Source organism: Tachysurus vachellii, chromosome 21 (assembly GCF_030014155.1).
Source record: "Tachysurus vachellii isolate PV-2020 chromosome 21, HZAU_Pvac_v1, whole genome shotgun sequence".
Lineage (NCBI taxonomy): Eukaryota > Metazoa > Chordata > Actinopteri > Siluriformes > Bagridae > Tachysurus > Tachysurus vachellii.
In genome coordinates this window covers 2,496,039-2,510,103 of record NC_083480.1, presented here as the reverse complement: position 1 = coordinate 2,510,103, position 14,065 = coordinate 2,496,039, and the positions used below count along the sequence as shown (strand labels likewise).

The window sequence follows — 14,065 nt, the reverse complement described above, 5'->3', positions numbered from 1 at the left end:
CAAGTGGACAAGTGAGACTGTTAGCTGTTCTCATCAGTTATGTGCTCAACAATTTGATGTTTGTAGTAAAGCTAATAAGATCTACTATCCTTTGGAGTTTATCCTTTGCCTTTATTCCCTTCTCCTTTACTTTCTCTCTTTTCTTGTGATTGGACCATGACTGCATCCTCATGGTGCAGTGTAATAATTCACTTCTGGCACAAAGTCAGCATTTAATCCTTAAAAAGCACTTCCCTGCTGAAGCTTTTTCATTAAAGCGGTCAAACCACTTAAAATCAATGCAATAGAGCGTTTTACAGGGTTTTACAGTGTAGTATGTTTTCTGCATGCCATTAATGAAGAGAGATATCATTTGTGTATTGTATTTGATGTTTTTATATCTGATTCAACTCACACATATGGGCATGATGGTGAAGTGTCCGGATACGTTTGGTCATAGAGTTTAGCACAGTTAACTGTACAATTTATTATTATTGAAGGTGGTTTAACAATTTATTATTATTGAAGGTGTTAGTTTGTAATTTAGATATGTTTATTATAGTAGAACACCCAGTGCACCCCATGGGTTGGATGGGGATGTAGTAGTTTAGTGGTTATGGTGTTGGACTACTGACTGGAAGGTGTGAGTTTTAATCCCACCAAGTTACCATTGCTGGGCTCCTCCGCAAGGCCCTTATCATTGCTCAGCTGTAGTAAATGAGATAAACTGTAAATTGCTCTGGATAAGAGGTGAAGAAGTGTCTCTGTGAGCTCAGCTAGGTGTTTATAGGCACGAGTCTTCGTGCTCAGTTCTCCTGGTGTTTGTGCGAGTCTTTGTGCGTAGTTCTCCTGGTGTTTGTGCGAGTTTGGCTAGGTGTTTATGGGTGCGAGTCTCAGTGTGTAGTTCTCCTGGTGTTTGTGCGAGTCTTCGTGCTCAGTTCTCCTGGTGTTAGTGCGAGTTCGGCTAGGTGTTTATGGGTGTGAGTCTCCGTGCTCAGTTCTCCTGGTGTTTGTGCGAGTTCGGCTAGGTGTTTATGGGTGCGAGTCTCAGTGTGTAGTTCTCCTGGTGTTTGTGCGAGTCTTCGTGCTCAGTTCTCCTGGTGTTAGTGCGAGTTCGGCTAGGTGTTTATGGGTGTGAGTCTCCGTGCTCAGTTCTCCTGGTGTTTGTGCGAGTTTGGCTAGGTGTTTATGGGTGCGAGTCTTCGTGCTCAGTTCTCCTGGTGTTTGTGCGAGTTCGGCTAGGTGTTTATGGGTGCGAGTGTTCGTGCTCAGTTCTCCTGGTGTTTGTGCGAGTTCGGCTAGGTGTTTATGGGTGCGAGTCTCCGTGCTCAGTTCTCCTGGTGTTTGTGCGAGTCTTTGTGCGTAGTTCTCCTGGTGTTTGTGCGAGTTCGGCTAGGTGTTTATGGGTGCGAGTCTCCGTGTGTAGTTCTCCTGGTGTTTGTGCGAGTTCGGCTAGGTGTTTATGGGTGCGAGTGTTCGTGCTCAGTTCTCCTGGTGTTTGTGCGAGTTCGGCTAGGTGTTTATGGGTGCGAGTGTTCGTGCTCAGTTCTCCTGGTGTTTGTGCGAGTTCGGCTTGGTGTTTATGGGTGCGAGTGTTCGTGCTCAGTTCTCCTGGTGTTTGTGCGAGTTCGGCTTGGTGTTTATGGGTGCGAGTGTTCGTGCTCAGTTCTCCTGGTGTTTGTGCGAGTTTGGCTAGGTGTTTATGGGTGCGAGTGTTCGTGCTCAGTTCTCCTGGTGTTTGTGCGAGTTTGGCTAGGTGTTTCAGTTCCCTATGATGAAATGTCCTGACTTAAACTCACTGCTTCTGGGATTGGCTGTGGCTCTAATGAAACCTTGGGCAAGATAAATAAATGACTGAAGATGACTGAATGAGTGAAGGAATGATGTAAGAAGCAGAAGTCAGGGTTCACAAACCCTTCCCAGTCATATAATGTACACCAAATTCAAGAGCACAACAATCTTTTCTGTATCTTTACAATCATTTGTGGATTATATATCATATATATCATATATATCATATATATATATGCTAAAGAATATATTGTTAAAGAAACGCAGAGATGACCACGCAACTAGCGTCAGTGGATCCTAGCAATCTGATTGGACTAGTAATCGACTCGATCCCACGGCACAGCCAATCAGGTCGTTATGTGTAAGCAGCTCCCACTTCCCCGTTTGTTGTTGTTTAGTGTGGACATTTTACATGTCTGCAGTGCTCACAAACCTCAGGAGGACATTCGGACAGAAACTGATCGTATAACAGTTTGTGTTGATGTCGATACTTCGTATTTATTTCACAGATAAGCGAAGTATCAGTTATCGTAAAGCTACCTGGCTCAGTAGTGTTAGCTGGTGACTTTTATTTGTTTAGCTTTAGCCGCACAGCGGTGTGTTTTCCGTCGACTGTCAGGCTAAAGGTTAGGGGTTAGAGGTTAGGGGTTAGGGTCTGATCATCTAGGTTTTTACACTAAATGAGTATTTGAGTGAACTGACTTAAAGCCCTGTGACCCTGAAGCAGCTACCGTTAGTCTGCTAGCCAGTGAACCGCACCGCTGAATCATGGGCTCGGTACTGGGCCGGAGGATCGCCGGGGTGGAGGATATCGATATTCAGGCCAATTCTGCTTATAGATTCCCTCCTAAATCTGGTACGTTTTATTCCTGAATCACTTTAAAGTGATTTAATATCCACCAGCTTTATGTGTGTGTCTGTGTGTGTGTGTGTGTGTGTGTGTGTGTGTATGTCTATGTGTGTGTGTGTGTGTATGTCTATGTGTATGTCTGTGTGTGTCTGTGTGCGTATGTGTATGAATGAATGTATGTATGTGTGTGTGTATGTATGTATGTGTGTGTGTGTGTGTGTGTGTGTGTATATATGTATGTGTATGTATGTATGTGTGTGTGTGTATATGTGTCTGTGTGTGTGTGTATGTCTGTGTGTATGTCTGTGTGTATGTCTGTGTGTGTCTGTGTGTGTCTGTGTGCGTATGTGTATGAATGTATGTATGTGTGTGTATGTATGTATGTATGTATGTATGTGTGTGTGTGTGTATATGTATATGTATGTGTATGTATGTATGTGTGTGTGTGTGTGTGTGTGTATATGTATATGTATGTGTATGTATGTATGTGTGTGTGTGTGTGTGTGTGTGTGTGTGTGTGTGTGTGTGTGTGTATAGTAGACATGTTTATTCAGCTTGCACATTTTCTTCAATGCCATAGCCTTAGAACCATTTACTTGTACTTTTCAACAATGTCCACACATCTCTGTGCTGTTATAGCCTTTATATTTATTCACATATGTACAATTATGCACATATGTTTACATATCAATATATATATTACATGCTGTACATTATGTTCACACACACACACACACACACACACACACACACATTTCATACATATATTATATGCTGTAGCTACATATGCTACATATTTATCTGCATTTGTCTATTTGCACAATTGCTACTCTTTGCACTTGCAATCTGTCTGTCTGTCTGTCTGTCTGTCTGTCTGACATCAGCTAAGCGGTGCTATAGCATGTTTATCACTCACTAGCTCAGTTTTCTACATCACCCTCCTTTATTTATTGTTTGACGCTGTTTCTGTGTTTTGTTTTGTTTTGTTTTCACTACGCTGTAGTGGTCACAGAAATCACTATTTCGTTGTTTTCTGCACTGAGCATTTAAAAAATAAATACCAGATACTAATAACCCAGTTATAAATAACTAACCTGTATAAATGTACACACCTATAAATACCAATACTGTGTTAAATCACCCATTTTATTCACTTTATTCTTTAAAAATATAAACGTCTGTTAAATTGTGATAATCTCCTATATCTCGTTTTTTACTTCTTGGACTGTGTTTACCTTTGATTTGTGCTGGAAGGTGTCATTTTCCCACAGGTTTTGTGCCAAAATAGATTGATATTTTAGACCTTTCCATGATTCCTTCCTTCCTTACTGAGCATCAGTCCCAGCTGAAGAGAAGCAGCCCTGTAGCTTGATGCTGCCACCACCATGCTTCATGCTACGTGTGATGATCTTTCAGTGAAATGCTGTCATGGTTGTGCTTCAAACATATCTTTAAGAATTAGGTCCAAAATGTGTACTACCTTAGGACTTGGCAGTGGCAGCTTGGTGGACCTGGGAGTCAAAGCTCACAACCTTTTGATTGTTAGTCCAACACCTTAACCTCTAGGCTAAAACATCAGACATGTGAAGACTTCAGAGATTTCTTTTGTAATTTTGGAAGGACGTCCTTTTCTAGTTGACTTCATTGTGGTGCCCTATTTTCTCACTTGTTGATGGTGGTCTTCACACTGTTCCATGATGCATCTAATATTTGGGAAATTCTTCTGTCCTTCGATTGATTTGCTTTAACAGTGAGATCCTGTAAGCTTTATAGATTATGGTTTGACCATGACAATGGTCGTATGAAACCAAAAAGATGTAAAAGGAAATCTTAGAGAAACAGCTGATCTATAGTTGGGGTTAATCAGAACCATGGCGTTAAATATGAGATGAAATTGAAGGTGATTGGTTCATTAGAAAAAAGTCTAAAATACTTCTGTTTTCCTTTTTTTTTCACTTGACTTTTGCTGGTTTCTGTATCACATAAAAGATGGGAAAAAATCTGATATGATTTATCTTGGTTGCGTGTTTTTTCAAGTGTGACTTTTAAGTGTATTACAGCAAACACCATTGTGTAAGATTGTGTATTAAATTGTGGGTTTGAGCTAATGGATCTATTTTCCCCCCCTGAAGGGAATTACTTTGCAAGTCACTTCTTCATGGGAGGGGAGAAGTTTGACACCCCTCATCCTGAAGGTTACCTGTTTGGCGAGAACATGGATCTCAATTTCCTAGGCAACCGTCCAGTGCAGGTACAGACGGACAGAGCCGACAGAGCACTCTTTTAAAGTGTTACAGACATGCTGTCATATTTTCCCCAGTGTTTTGTATGAGTCATGATTTGTCCCTGTTAACATCACCGTCTAGTTTCCGTACGTGACTCCGGCACCACACGAGCCTGTGAAGACTTTGAGAAGCCTGGTCAACATAAGGAAGGACTCCCTGCGCCTCGTCAGGTGCGGGTTCAAATCTTTATTACTCTAAATATGATCAATAACGATCAGATGTCTCATTCAGGTTGCTGCAAAAATTGTAAGTGTAATGGCTGTACAGAATGTTTAACTGTGTGACATGTGTAGGTATAAAGACGATGGTGATTCACCGACTGAGGAAGGAGCAAAGCCCAAATCTTTATACGGAGTGGAGTTTACCTTTGACTCGGATGCCCGCGTGGCCATCACTATCTACTGCCAGGCGTTTGAGGAATTCTCCAATGGAATGGCAGTGTAAGTGTTTCGTTAAACCGTGATCTAAACACATTTTCATAAATCACCTTGATGTACAAATCAATAACTATGTCCAAACATCAGACTAACCAGCATAACTAGATTCCAGTTAGAGCTGTCACCTTTATGGTTCTACACTGTGGGCTTAATCTAAAGGATCTGTAAGAGTTTCTTATGTTAAAAGAAACAGTGTTTTGCTGTTACAATGGAACTGGACCATTTTTGCTCCAGGCTTAAAATGAATCATAGCTGAAAGACTGTCAGCAACCAAGAGTCATTTCGAGCCTTTAGCAACAGCGTGTTTCCATGGATACACAGCAAAATGTGTAGCAAGAGAGAAGACATTGTGGCTCTGTGAGTTTTAGGTTTCTGAAGCTTTTGATTAATTAGCTACTTAGCTGCTCATTTCTTCCACATTTCCTCCAGATTTTCAGTACGTCTGTCACTTGGCTTTGCAAAGCTCCTGTAATTATCCTCAGCTTTTAAAGAGGAACCACGGCATCAACAACAACTTGATCTTGATATTAATTCCAGTCTCTGCTGTTTGCTTTGGGAATCTAGTTCTCTATTAAGTCATCTTTTTCTCCTGTTCAGTTATAATCCCAAGAGTCCTGCTATGGTGTCTGAGACGGTGCACTACAAGCGAGGAGTGAGCCAGCAATTCTCCTTACCCTCCTTCAAGATCAGTTTTTCTGACTGGAAGGAGGAAGACGTAAGTGATTGTTCTCTTTTAAGGTCATCAGGGTGTTTTCTTTGCACACATCTGCATTTAAAATCGAGTGGATTAGTATTTATCTATAGTATATGTATTATGTATATGAATAAATGGTTTGCTGGAAAATACTAGCAAAAAGGCACAATGTTTATTTCTATAAAGATTTAATAAACAAATATGGATTGCTGGACAGAAGAATATAAATGAGAATTTTATATATATAATTATATACTGTATAATTCTATGTAGTGATCAGTCACACATTCCTCTCATTGCTCAGAGAAAGAGAGATCTGATAAATATACAGTCTACAGCAGGGCTTAAGTGTGTCAGGTTAGTCATTATCTGTCTAGATCAACCTCAAACAGTGCAGGCGCATAAACCTAAACTCCCACCTGTTTCAGACAGATAGATTTCAGACCCCCACGCGACCCCTACCTGTTGCAGACCCCACGTGACCCCTACCTGTTGCAGACCCCACGTGACCCCTACCTGTTGCAGACCCCACGCAACCCCTACCTGTTGCAGACCCCACGTGACCCCTACCTGTTGCAGACCCCACGCAACCCCTACCTGTTGCAGACCCCACGTGACCCCTACCTGTTGCAGACCCCACGTGACCCCTACCTGTTGCAGACCCCACGCGACCCCTACCTGTTGCAGACCCCACGTGACCCCTACCTGTTGCAGACCCCACGCGACCCCTACCTGTTGCAGACCCCCGCGCGACCCCTACCTGTTATCGATAATGAGCCATGGGAACACCTGAAGTATATTTATTTACAGATTTGGAAATCTTTCATTTTAATTTGTTCAATCTTGCTCTGTCATTCCAGCTGAACTTTGACCTGGACAGAGGTATTTTTCCCATGGTCATCCAAGCAGTAGTGGACGAAGGAGACGGTATGTGCTCATGTGACTGTTCTGTGTTTGAAATGACCCACATGCTAATTGCTAAAAGCCGTGTTCACTTTCCAGATTGTTTGGGACACGCACATGTGCTGTTGGCTGCCTTTGAACGAGTGAGTAGAGCTAAACTAAGGTTTGAGACAGTTTTTAAAAGACAGAAACATACTGTCAGATCCTTAAATTTTTGGACCTTGACAAAGTTATTGTTATTTCAGCTGTCTGTCTTGGTGTACTGGTGTTGGAGTTAAAGAATGCATTACAATGCAGACTTACTACTGGTAAATGGTTTAGGGATTATAGCATTTTGTTTCTGTATGTGACCAAAAGTATTTGGACTGTTGGCTGCTCTGCTGTTTTATGTACAGGTCTGTTTAATTCCCTCGTTATTTCATTTATAAGTAAGCAAGTAAAAGCCCTAGGGTTAATTTCATGTGTGCCATTTGCAGTGGAATCTGTATAAAGTGGAAAGAGCTGTGACTACCAGTGAAGTAGTTCATCATCAGGCTGAAAAACAAACAGTTAGAGCTTAAATATTTAAAAAAGAAAGAACAGACCGGTGACCTGGAAGACAAACACAAAACAACTGTGGTGGATGAAATAAATCCCAACACAAAAGTTGACCAGATCATGAAGATCCTTCAGGATGTCGATCTGTATCTGTGTCAAAGTAAACAATCAAGAGAAGATTTCACCAGAGAAAATACAGAGGGTTCAACACATGATGTTTATGACTATTGTTAAGCCTCAAAAACAAGAAGATCAGCTAAGAGTTTGGCAAAAAAAATTATATATATATATATATACACACACATATACATACGTATATGTGTGTGTGTGTATATATATATATATAAAACAAAAGAACTACATTTCACCTTAAAGACAGCATCGTAAGAACAAGCAGGAAATGAGACAGCATCCTGAGACAGCATCACCAGGGAAGTTACCTGGCTCTGGTGATGTCTCTGGGTTCCAGACTGGACTGCAAAAGATTTGCAAGCTGCAAAATAAAAAGATTAAAATTGAATTCATAATTTTTAAACTAATAAGGATTTGACCGCAGAGATAATGTGCTCCGACGTTATATGATTTGGAAAGTACACTCAGGAGAAAAAGAAATTACACCCATATTTATTTATTTGTTTATCGAATTGATCAATTTCAACACCAGTATACTGTGGAAGAGCTAAAATAACAATGACTTCGGATCTTAAGGTCCAGATATTTATGGATCTATCTGTACATTCAGAACATAAAAATATTCAATCAGTGATTGTAATATTAATTGGTTTACATTAACTGAACAACTATACATTGTTTAGTAAACATTAAAGTATTAAATAAGAGCAACAGGTTTGTGTCAGATGTGTTTTACCAGCATGCAGTGTTTGATCTGCTGGACTCATCTGTTTCCTGGTTCTCTTCACAGCACGTTGACGGCAGTTTCTCAGTGAAGCCTCTAAAGCAGAAACAAATCGTGAGTAATACATTTTTGAAGATGATGATCAATGGGATTATTCTTTATAAGAGATTAAATATTGGTAACCATGTCAAGTTTTATTTGTTGCATGATGCTGAAGATGATGAGGATGAAGATGTTATTGCTGGCTGTTTACAGGTGGACCGGGTTAGTTACCTGCTCCAGGAGATCTATGGCATTGAAAATAAGAACAACCAGGAGACAAAGGTGAATATAATCAGCATGTTTAGTAGAACTGTACAAAACAACATCAAGAGTGTCGTCAGGTTACTGCTCAAAGGTTCCATGATCTCAGCTGTAAGCTTTAAGACTCAGGCAGTTGAAACATGCTCTCAGTTACATGGCCACAGTCGTGTAAAGGCATCGTTATGAGCCACAGATTCACCTGGGGATGAAGAAAAAGGGTCAAATGTGTCAGCTTTTGGTTTTAACTGGACTCTGAATTGAGTACTAAAGTTTCTGTTTCATTCCTTCGTCCAGCCATCTGATGACGAGAACAGTGACAACAGTAACGAGTGTGTGGTGTGTCTGTCGGACCTGCGCGACACACTCATCCTGCCCTGTAGGCACCTGTGTCTTTGTAACTCATGTGCAGATACACTGCGCTACCAGGCCAACAACTGCCCCATCTGCAGACTTCGTATGTACTAGATAGGCTGTTTACTACTGTAGTGGTGCTTAAGTATTTGGGCTATAAAATTGTTCTACTGTATCATACTGTGTGTGTGTGTGTGTGTGTGTGTGTGTGTGTAGCTTTCCGTGCCCTGCTGCAGATCAGAGCAGTGAGGAAGAAGCCTGGCGCTCTCTCTCCCGTCTCTTTCAGCCCTGTTCTTGCTCAGAGCATGGACCATGACGAGCACTCAGTACGTCTCTTACACAGTCACTTTAAACTTTTCCCACAGGCATCAATGTATTACAGCAGTAACAGTAATTCTGCTTGAACAGTTCACACAGATCAAGATCATGTAGATTTTTTTGTTCTCTCTAATCCTTAGAGCTCTGACTCGGTTCCTCCCGGCTTTGAGCCCATCTCCCTTTTGGAGGCTCTCAACGGCCTCACCGCCATGTCCCCTGCTGTGCCATCAGCCCCTCTGTATGACGAGATCAACTTCTCGGGCAGTCTGAGTGGTGACAGCAGGCAGCTGAGTTCTCCTGAACACTCTGGAGAAAGCAGCCTTCAAAAGGGAAAAGTCAGCAAGTCACCTGACAGGTACACACCTGAGAGCCTGCATCCCAAAACACTGCTAATAATGACCTGGAGATCTTTATGTACCAGGTAATAATCATGTTGGAATCTGTGGAACGATCAGAGACGATTCTCTGACCTGTGACCTCTTCACAGCACACTACGCTCACCTTCATCACCCATTCAGGAGGAGGATGAGGAAAAGCTGTCGGAGATATCTGATGCACAGGCCCACACTCTGCTGTCCAGCAGTCCAGCTCCAACTGAGGTCAGCTCCAGCCACTGCCATGTTTCTCTCTCTCTGTCTCTCTCTCTGTCTCTCTCTCTGTCTCTCTCTGTCTCTCTCATTCTCTCTGTCGTTCTCACTCTCTGTCTCTCTCTCTGTCTCTCTCTCTGTCTCTCTCTGTCTCTCTCTGTCTCTCTCTCTGTCTCTCTCTCTGTCTCTCTCATTCTCTCTGTCGTTCTCACTCTCTCTCTCTCTCTCTCTCTGTCTCTCTCTCTGTCTCTCTCACTCTCTCTCTCATTCTCTCTGTGTCTCTCTCTCTCTCTCTCTCTCTCTGTCTCTCTCACTCTCTCTCTCTCTCACTCTCTCTGTCTCTCTGTCTCTCTCATTCTCTCTCTGTCTCTCTCTCTCTCTCTCTCTCTCTCTCTCTCTCTCTCACTCTCTCTCTGTCTCTCTGTCTCTCTCATTCTCTCTCTGTCTCTCTCTCTCTCTCTCTCTCTCTCTCTCTCTCTCTGTCTCTCTCACTCTCTCTCTCTGTATCTCTCTCTCTCTCTGTCTCTCTGTCTCTCTCACTCTCTCTCTCTCTCTCTCTCTCTCTGTGTCTCTCTCTCTCTCTCTCTCTCTCTCTCTCTCTCTCTCTCTCTCTCTGTCTCTCTCACTCTCTCTCTCTCACTATCTCTCTCTGTCTCTCTCATTCTCTCTCTGTATCTCTCTCTCTCTCTCTCTCTCTCTCTCTCTCTCTCTGTCTCTCTCTCTGTCTCTCTCATTCTCTCTGTCTCTCTCTGTCTCTCTCTCTGTCTCTCTCATTCTCTCATTCTCTCTGTCTCTCTCACACACTCTCTCTGTCTCTCATTCTCTCTCTCTCTCTCTCTCTCTCTCTCTCTCTCTCTCTCTCTCTCTCTCTCCCTATCTCTCTCTCTCTCTCCATATCTCACTTCTCACCCTCTCTTTTACAGTGCACTGGCCCAGAGGATGCTCCAGACTCTCTGTCTCCAGAAGACGGTTAGTGTTTTGTGCAGTCAGAGTGACTATGACACAGATCAGACATCCTGTAATGATACACAACACAAAATAGTTCAATCCAGTTTCATAACACATGCAGTCTGGAATATTACAGAATTGCTTGGAGTGTATCATAAAGTTATGTTCGACTTGTAAGTTTTCGATCTTGTGATGGATGATGGCGATACAACAAAATTGTGTGTGTGTGTGTGTGTGTGTGTGTGTGCAGAGGACAGGGTGAATTCTGATGGAGAGATTCTGCCTGACTGTATCAGCGAGCGCAGCAGCCTGACCAAAGCCGAGAGCGACACACCCGGTGAGCCGTATTGCTAACTCCGTGTACACAAGGGGACTTTTCTCCCTGATGCTCACTTCCTCCTATATGCTTTAGTTGGCAGTGTATAATATCTGTTTGTTCTTCCTGTGTGGTTCTCTACCATCCACCCCAGATAACTCTTGTTAGCTAAGCGATGTAACCTGTGTGCTGTATTCTCTTTTTTCCTTCTTCCTACTTGCTTGCGTGCTCCTTTTTCCTCCCCGTGGCCTCTGGGCAGCTCTAGGTCCTGATTCCTGCTCTATCGGTATGGAAGAGTAACTCTGGTATGTAGGCCTTTCTGTCTCCACTGTCTTCATGTTCTTCTCTGAGCCTGTTGTGGTGATGGAAATGCTGCAGTTAAAGTTTGTTGCCTGCTTTGTGTTTAAATCATTGTCATTCTCTCTGCCTCTGTTGCAGGTTCTTCGGGTTCCATGGAGAGTTTGATTACTCGGACCACGAGCTGCTCTAGCCAGCCGCTTCTCTGTCCCATGAGTTCTTTGCACATGGAGGATGAATAACTGGACCTTGATCCCTTTTCTGTCCTTAAGGCTTCTACTACCAGCCCAAAGCTCTCTTAACAGCGTCTTTTCACACAGCAGTCCCTCCCGCAGTCCGCTGTCTAGTTGCTTCAGCAGTAAATCATGTTTTTGTGTGTTTCATTCTTTTTGATTTCACCTACTCGATTGTATTTATTTAGAAAGGCTCTCAAGTCCAGCAAAGCATACAAGAAACTGGGAAAAGAAGAAGAAACCAGGAAAACATACAGTACTAGTTTCAGTCACTAGTTTTAAGAAATACTAAAATATTAGGAGCGTTCCTCCAGATCCAACACTAACTCGATTAAAGCACAAGTCGCATTCAGCTTCTTATTTTTCGTGAATGCAGTGTTGATTATAACAGAGATATTTGTCTTTAATACAGATCTATAACTCAGTGAATTTGATATAAAGTCACGTCTTTCAGCGAGTCTCAGGCTTTCCGTTTTCCTGAGCGACGGAGCTAGTCTCCAGAACTGGACCTTGTTTAAGACGTGTGTATGTAATGTACAGACTTTTTGCTTTATCAGTTTTATGACCAAAATATATCAGTCTAGGTGTATTCGCTCCTCCACCTACGTATATATTCTGTAGAAAGAACTTTACTTTAAGAACACTACGTTTAGTGACGTGTACATGGAAACGCAGCGAATCCACGAGGTGTCACGAGACATCATGAAAGCTCTATAGAGCTATTTTAGGAGAACTCCGTCCTCACAGCCTGAGAAATAACCCCAAACTTCTTATGGTTTAACTCTTAACACACTTATTCCCGTCTGTCCTCCAACACAACACGGCACCACGATATGCAACGTCATGCAGATGCTTTGTGATTGCAGCATTGTGCAGAGAGGTCCATGTGCCTTTAACTAGCAGTCTGGCTACTTTAGTGCTTTGAGCTGTTCACTTGTTGTGATTAAAGAACACATTTGGAGGCTTGCGGTGTGTGTATTTATTCAGCTGTCAGCCTCTGTGCCAGTGTGTGATACTGAGTATTCTAAAATGGTTTAAAAGTGTTTTATGTTTATACACTTAATGACAAATTATGGTTTTAAATTTCAACACTGAGTGAGTGAGTGACAGTGAGTGAGTGAGTGACTGACAGGGAGTGACTGACAGTGAGTGACTGACTGAGTGAGTGAGTGAGTGACTGACAGTGAGTGAGTGACTGACAGTGACTGACAGTGAGTGACAGTGAGTGACTGACTGAGTGAGTGAGTGAGTGACTGACAGTGAGTGAGTGACTGACAGGGAGTGACTGACAGTGAGTGACTGAGTGAGTGACTGACAGTGAGTGAGTGACTGACAGGGAGTGACTGACAGTGAGTGACTGAGTGAGTGACTGACAGTGAGTGAGTGACTGACAGGGAGTGAGTGACTGACAGGGAGTGACTGACAGTGAGTGACTGAGTGAGTGACTGACAGTGAGTGAGTGACTGACAGGGAGTGAGTGACTGACAGGGAGTGACTGACAGTGAGTGACTGAGTGAGTGACTGACAGTGAGTGACTGAGTGAGTGACTGACAGTGAGTGAGTGACTGACAGGGAGTGAGTGACTGACAGGGAGTGACTGACAGTGAGTGACTGACTGAGTGAGTGAGTGAGTGACTGACAGTGAGTGAGTGACTGACAGGGAGTGACTGACTGAGTGAGTGAGTGAGTGAATGACAGTGAGTGACTGACAGTGAGTGACTGACTGAGTGAGTGAGTGAGTGACTGACAGTGAGTGAGTGACTGACAGTGAGTGGCAGTGAGTGACTGACTGAGTGAGTGAGAGAGCGAGTGAGTGACTGAGTGAGTGAGAGAGCGTGAGTGACATTAGCAGTCGCTCTATACAGATTATTAAAACGCATATGCAATGTTGATAACTGGCTTTATATTAAAATATTAAGTTAAGGTGAAGTTGTGCATGATGTTTAAATAAAGATGATCTATTTAACTATCTCTCTCTCTCTCTCTCTCTCTCTCTCTCTCTCTCCCTCTCTCTCTCTGAATAAACACTTACCCCTCTGATACTGTGCTATTTCACCCTGATGCCCCACCAAGCCTTCTGGTATCTCTGTGTTATTGTACTGACCTGGTATCCAGGGTGCGAGTGTCAGCCGTGTGTCTGATGCTCCACATTAACATCATGATGTGTTCAAAGTGAATGTGAATGACCAAATAAATCTTTAAGTATTTCTTCTTTATGACAGTTTTAATGTGTAAATGTTTGAACTGAATCCTGACTTTAGGAACACCTTGTGTGCCTGTAGAATATATCAAACAACATTTTTGTTGATGACGATCCTGTAGCTGTAGCCTCAGGTTCTTCTTCCTGATGGGATCTTCAGCTGTTGTCCAGCCACCTTGA

General features: G+C 42.7%; 1 protein-coding gene across 2 annotated transcripts; it reads left to right on the top strand.

Annotated features, from left to right (window-relative positions):
• Positions 1–2,144: 2,144 nt before the first annotated feature.
• mgrn1b (mahogunin, ring finger 1b) lies at positions 2,145–13,901 on the top strand. Of its 2 annotated transcripts, XM_060897196.1 has the most exons (17): positions 2,145–2,626; positions 4,753–4,871; positions 4,987–5,075; positions 5,199–5,345; positions 5,940–6,057; positions 6,897–6,963; positions 7,039–7,082; positions 8,399–8,446; positions 8,588–8,656; positions 8,930–9,089; positions 9,203–9,312; positions 9,445–9,659; positions 9,792–9,903; positions 10,815–10,860; positions 11,090–11,176; positions 11,415–11,460; positions 11,594–13,901. In XM_060897196.1, exons 1-16 carry the CDS (start codon positions 2,539–2,541, stop codon positions 11,453–11,455), a joined length of 1,560 nt encoding a protein of 519 aa, XP_060753179.1. In that variant the 5' UTR covers positions 2,145–2,538; the 3' UTR covers positions 11,456–11,460; positions 11,594–13,901. The 2 variants fall into 2 exon arrangements, with proteins under 2 accessions (XP_060753179.1, XP_060753177.1); XM_060897194.1 differs by lacking the exon at positions 11,415–11,460.
• Positions 13,902–14,065: the final 164 nt, after the last annotated feature.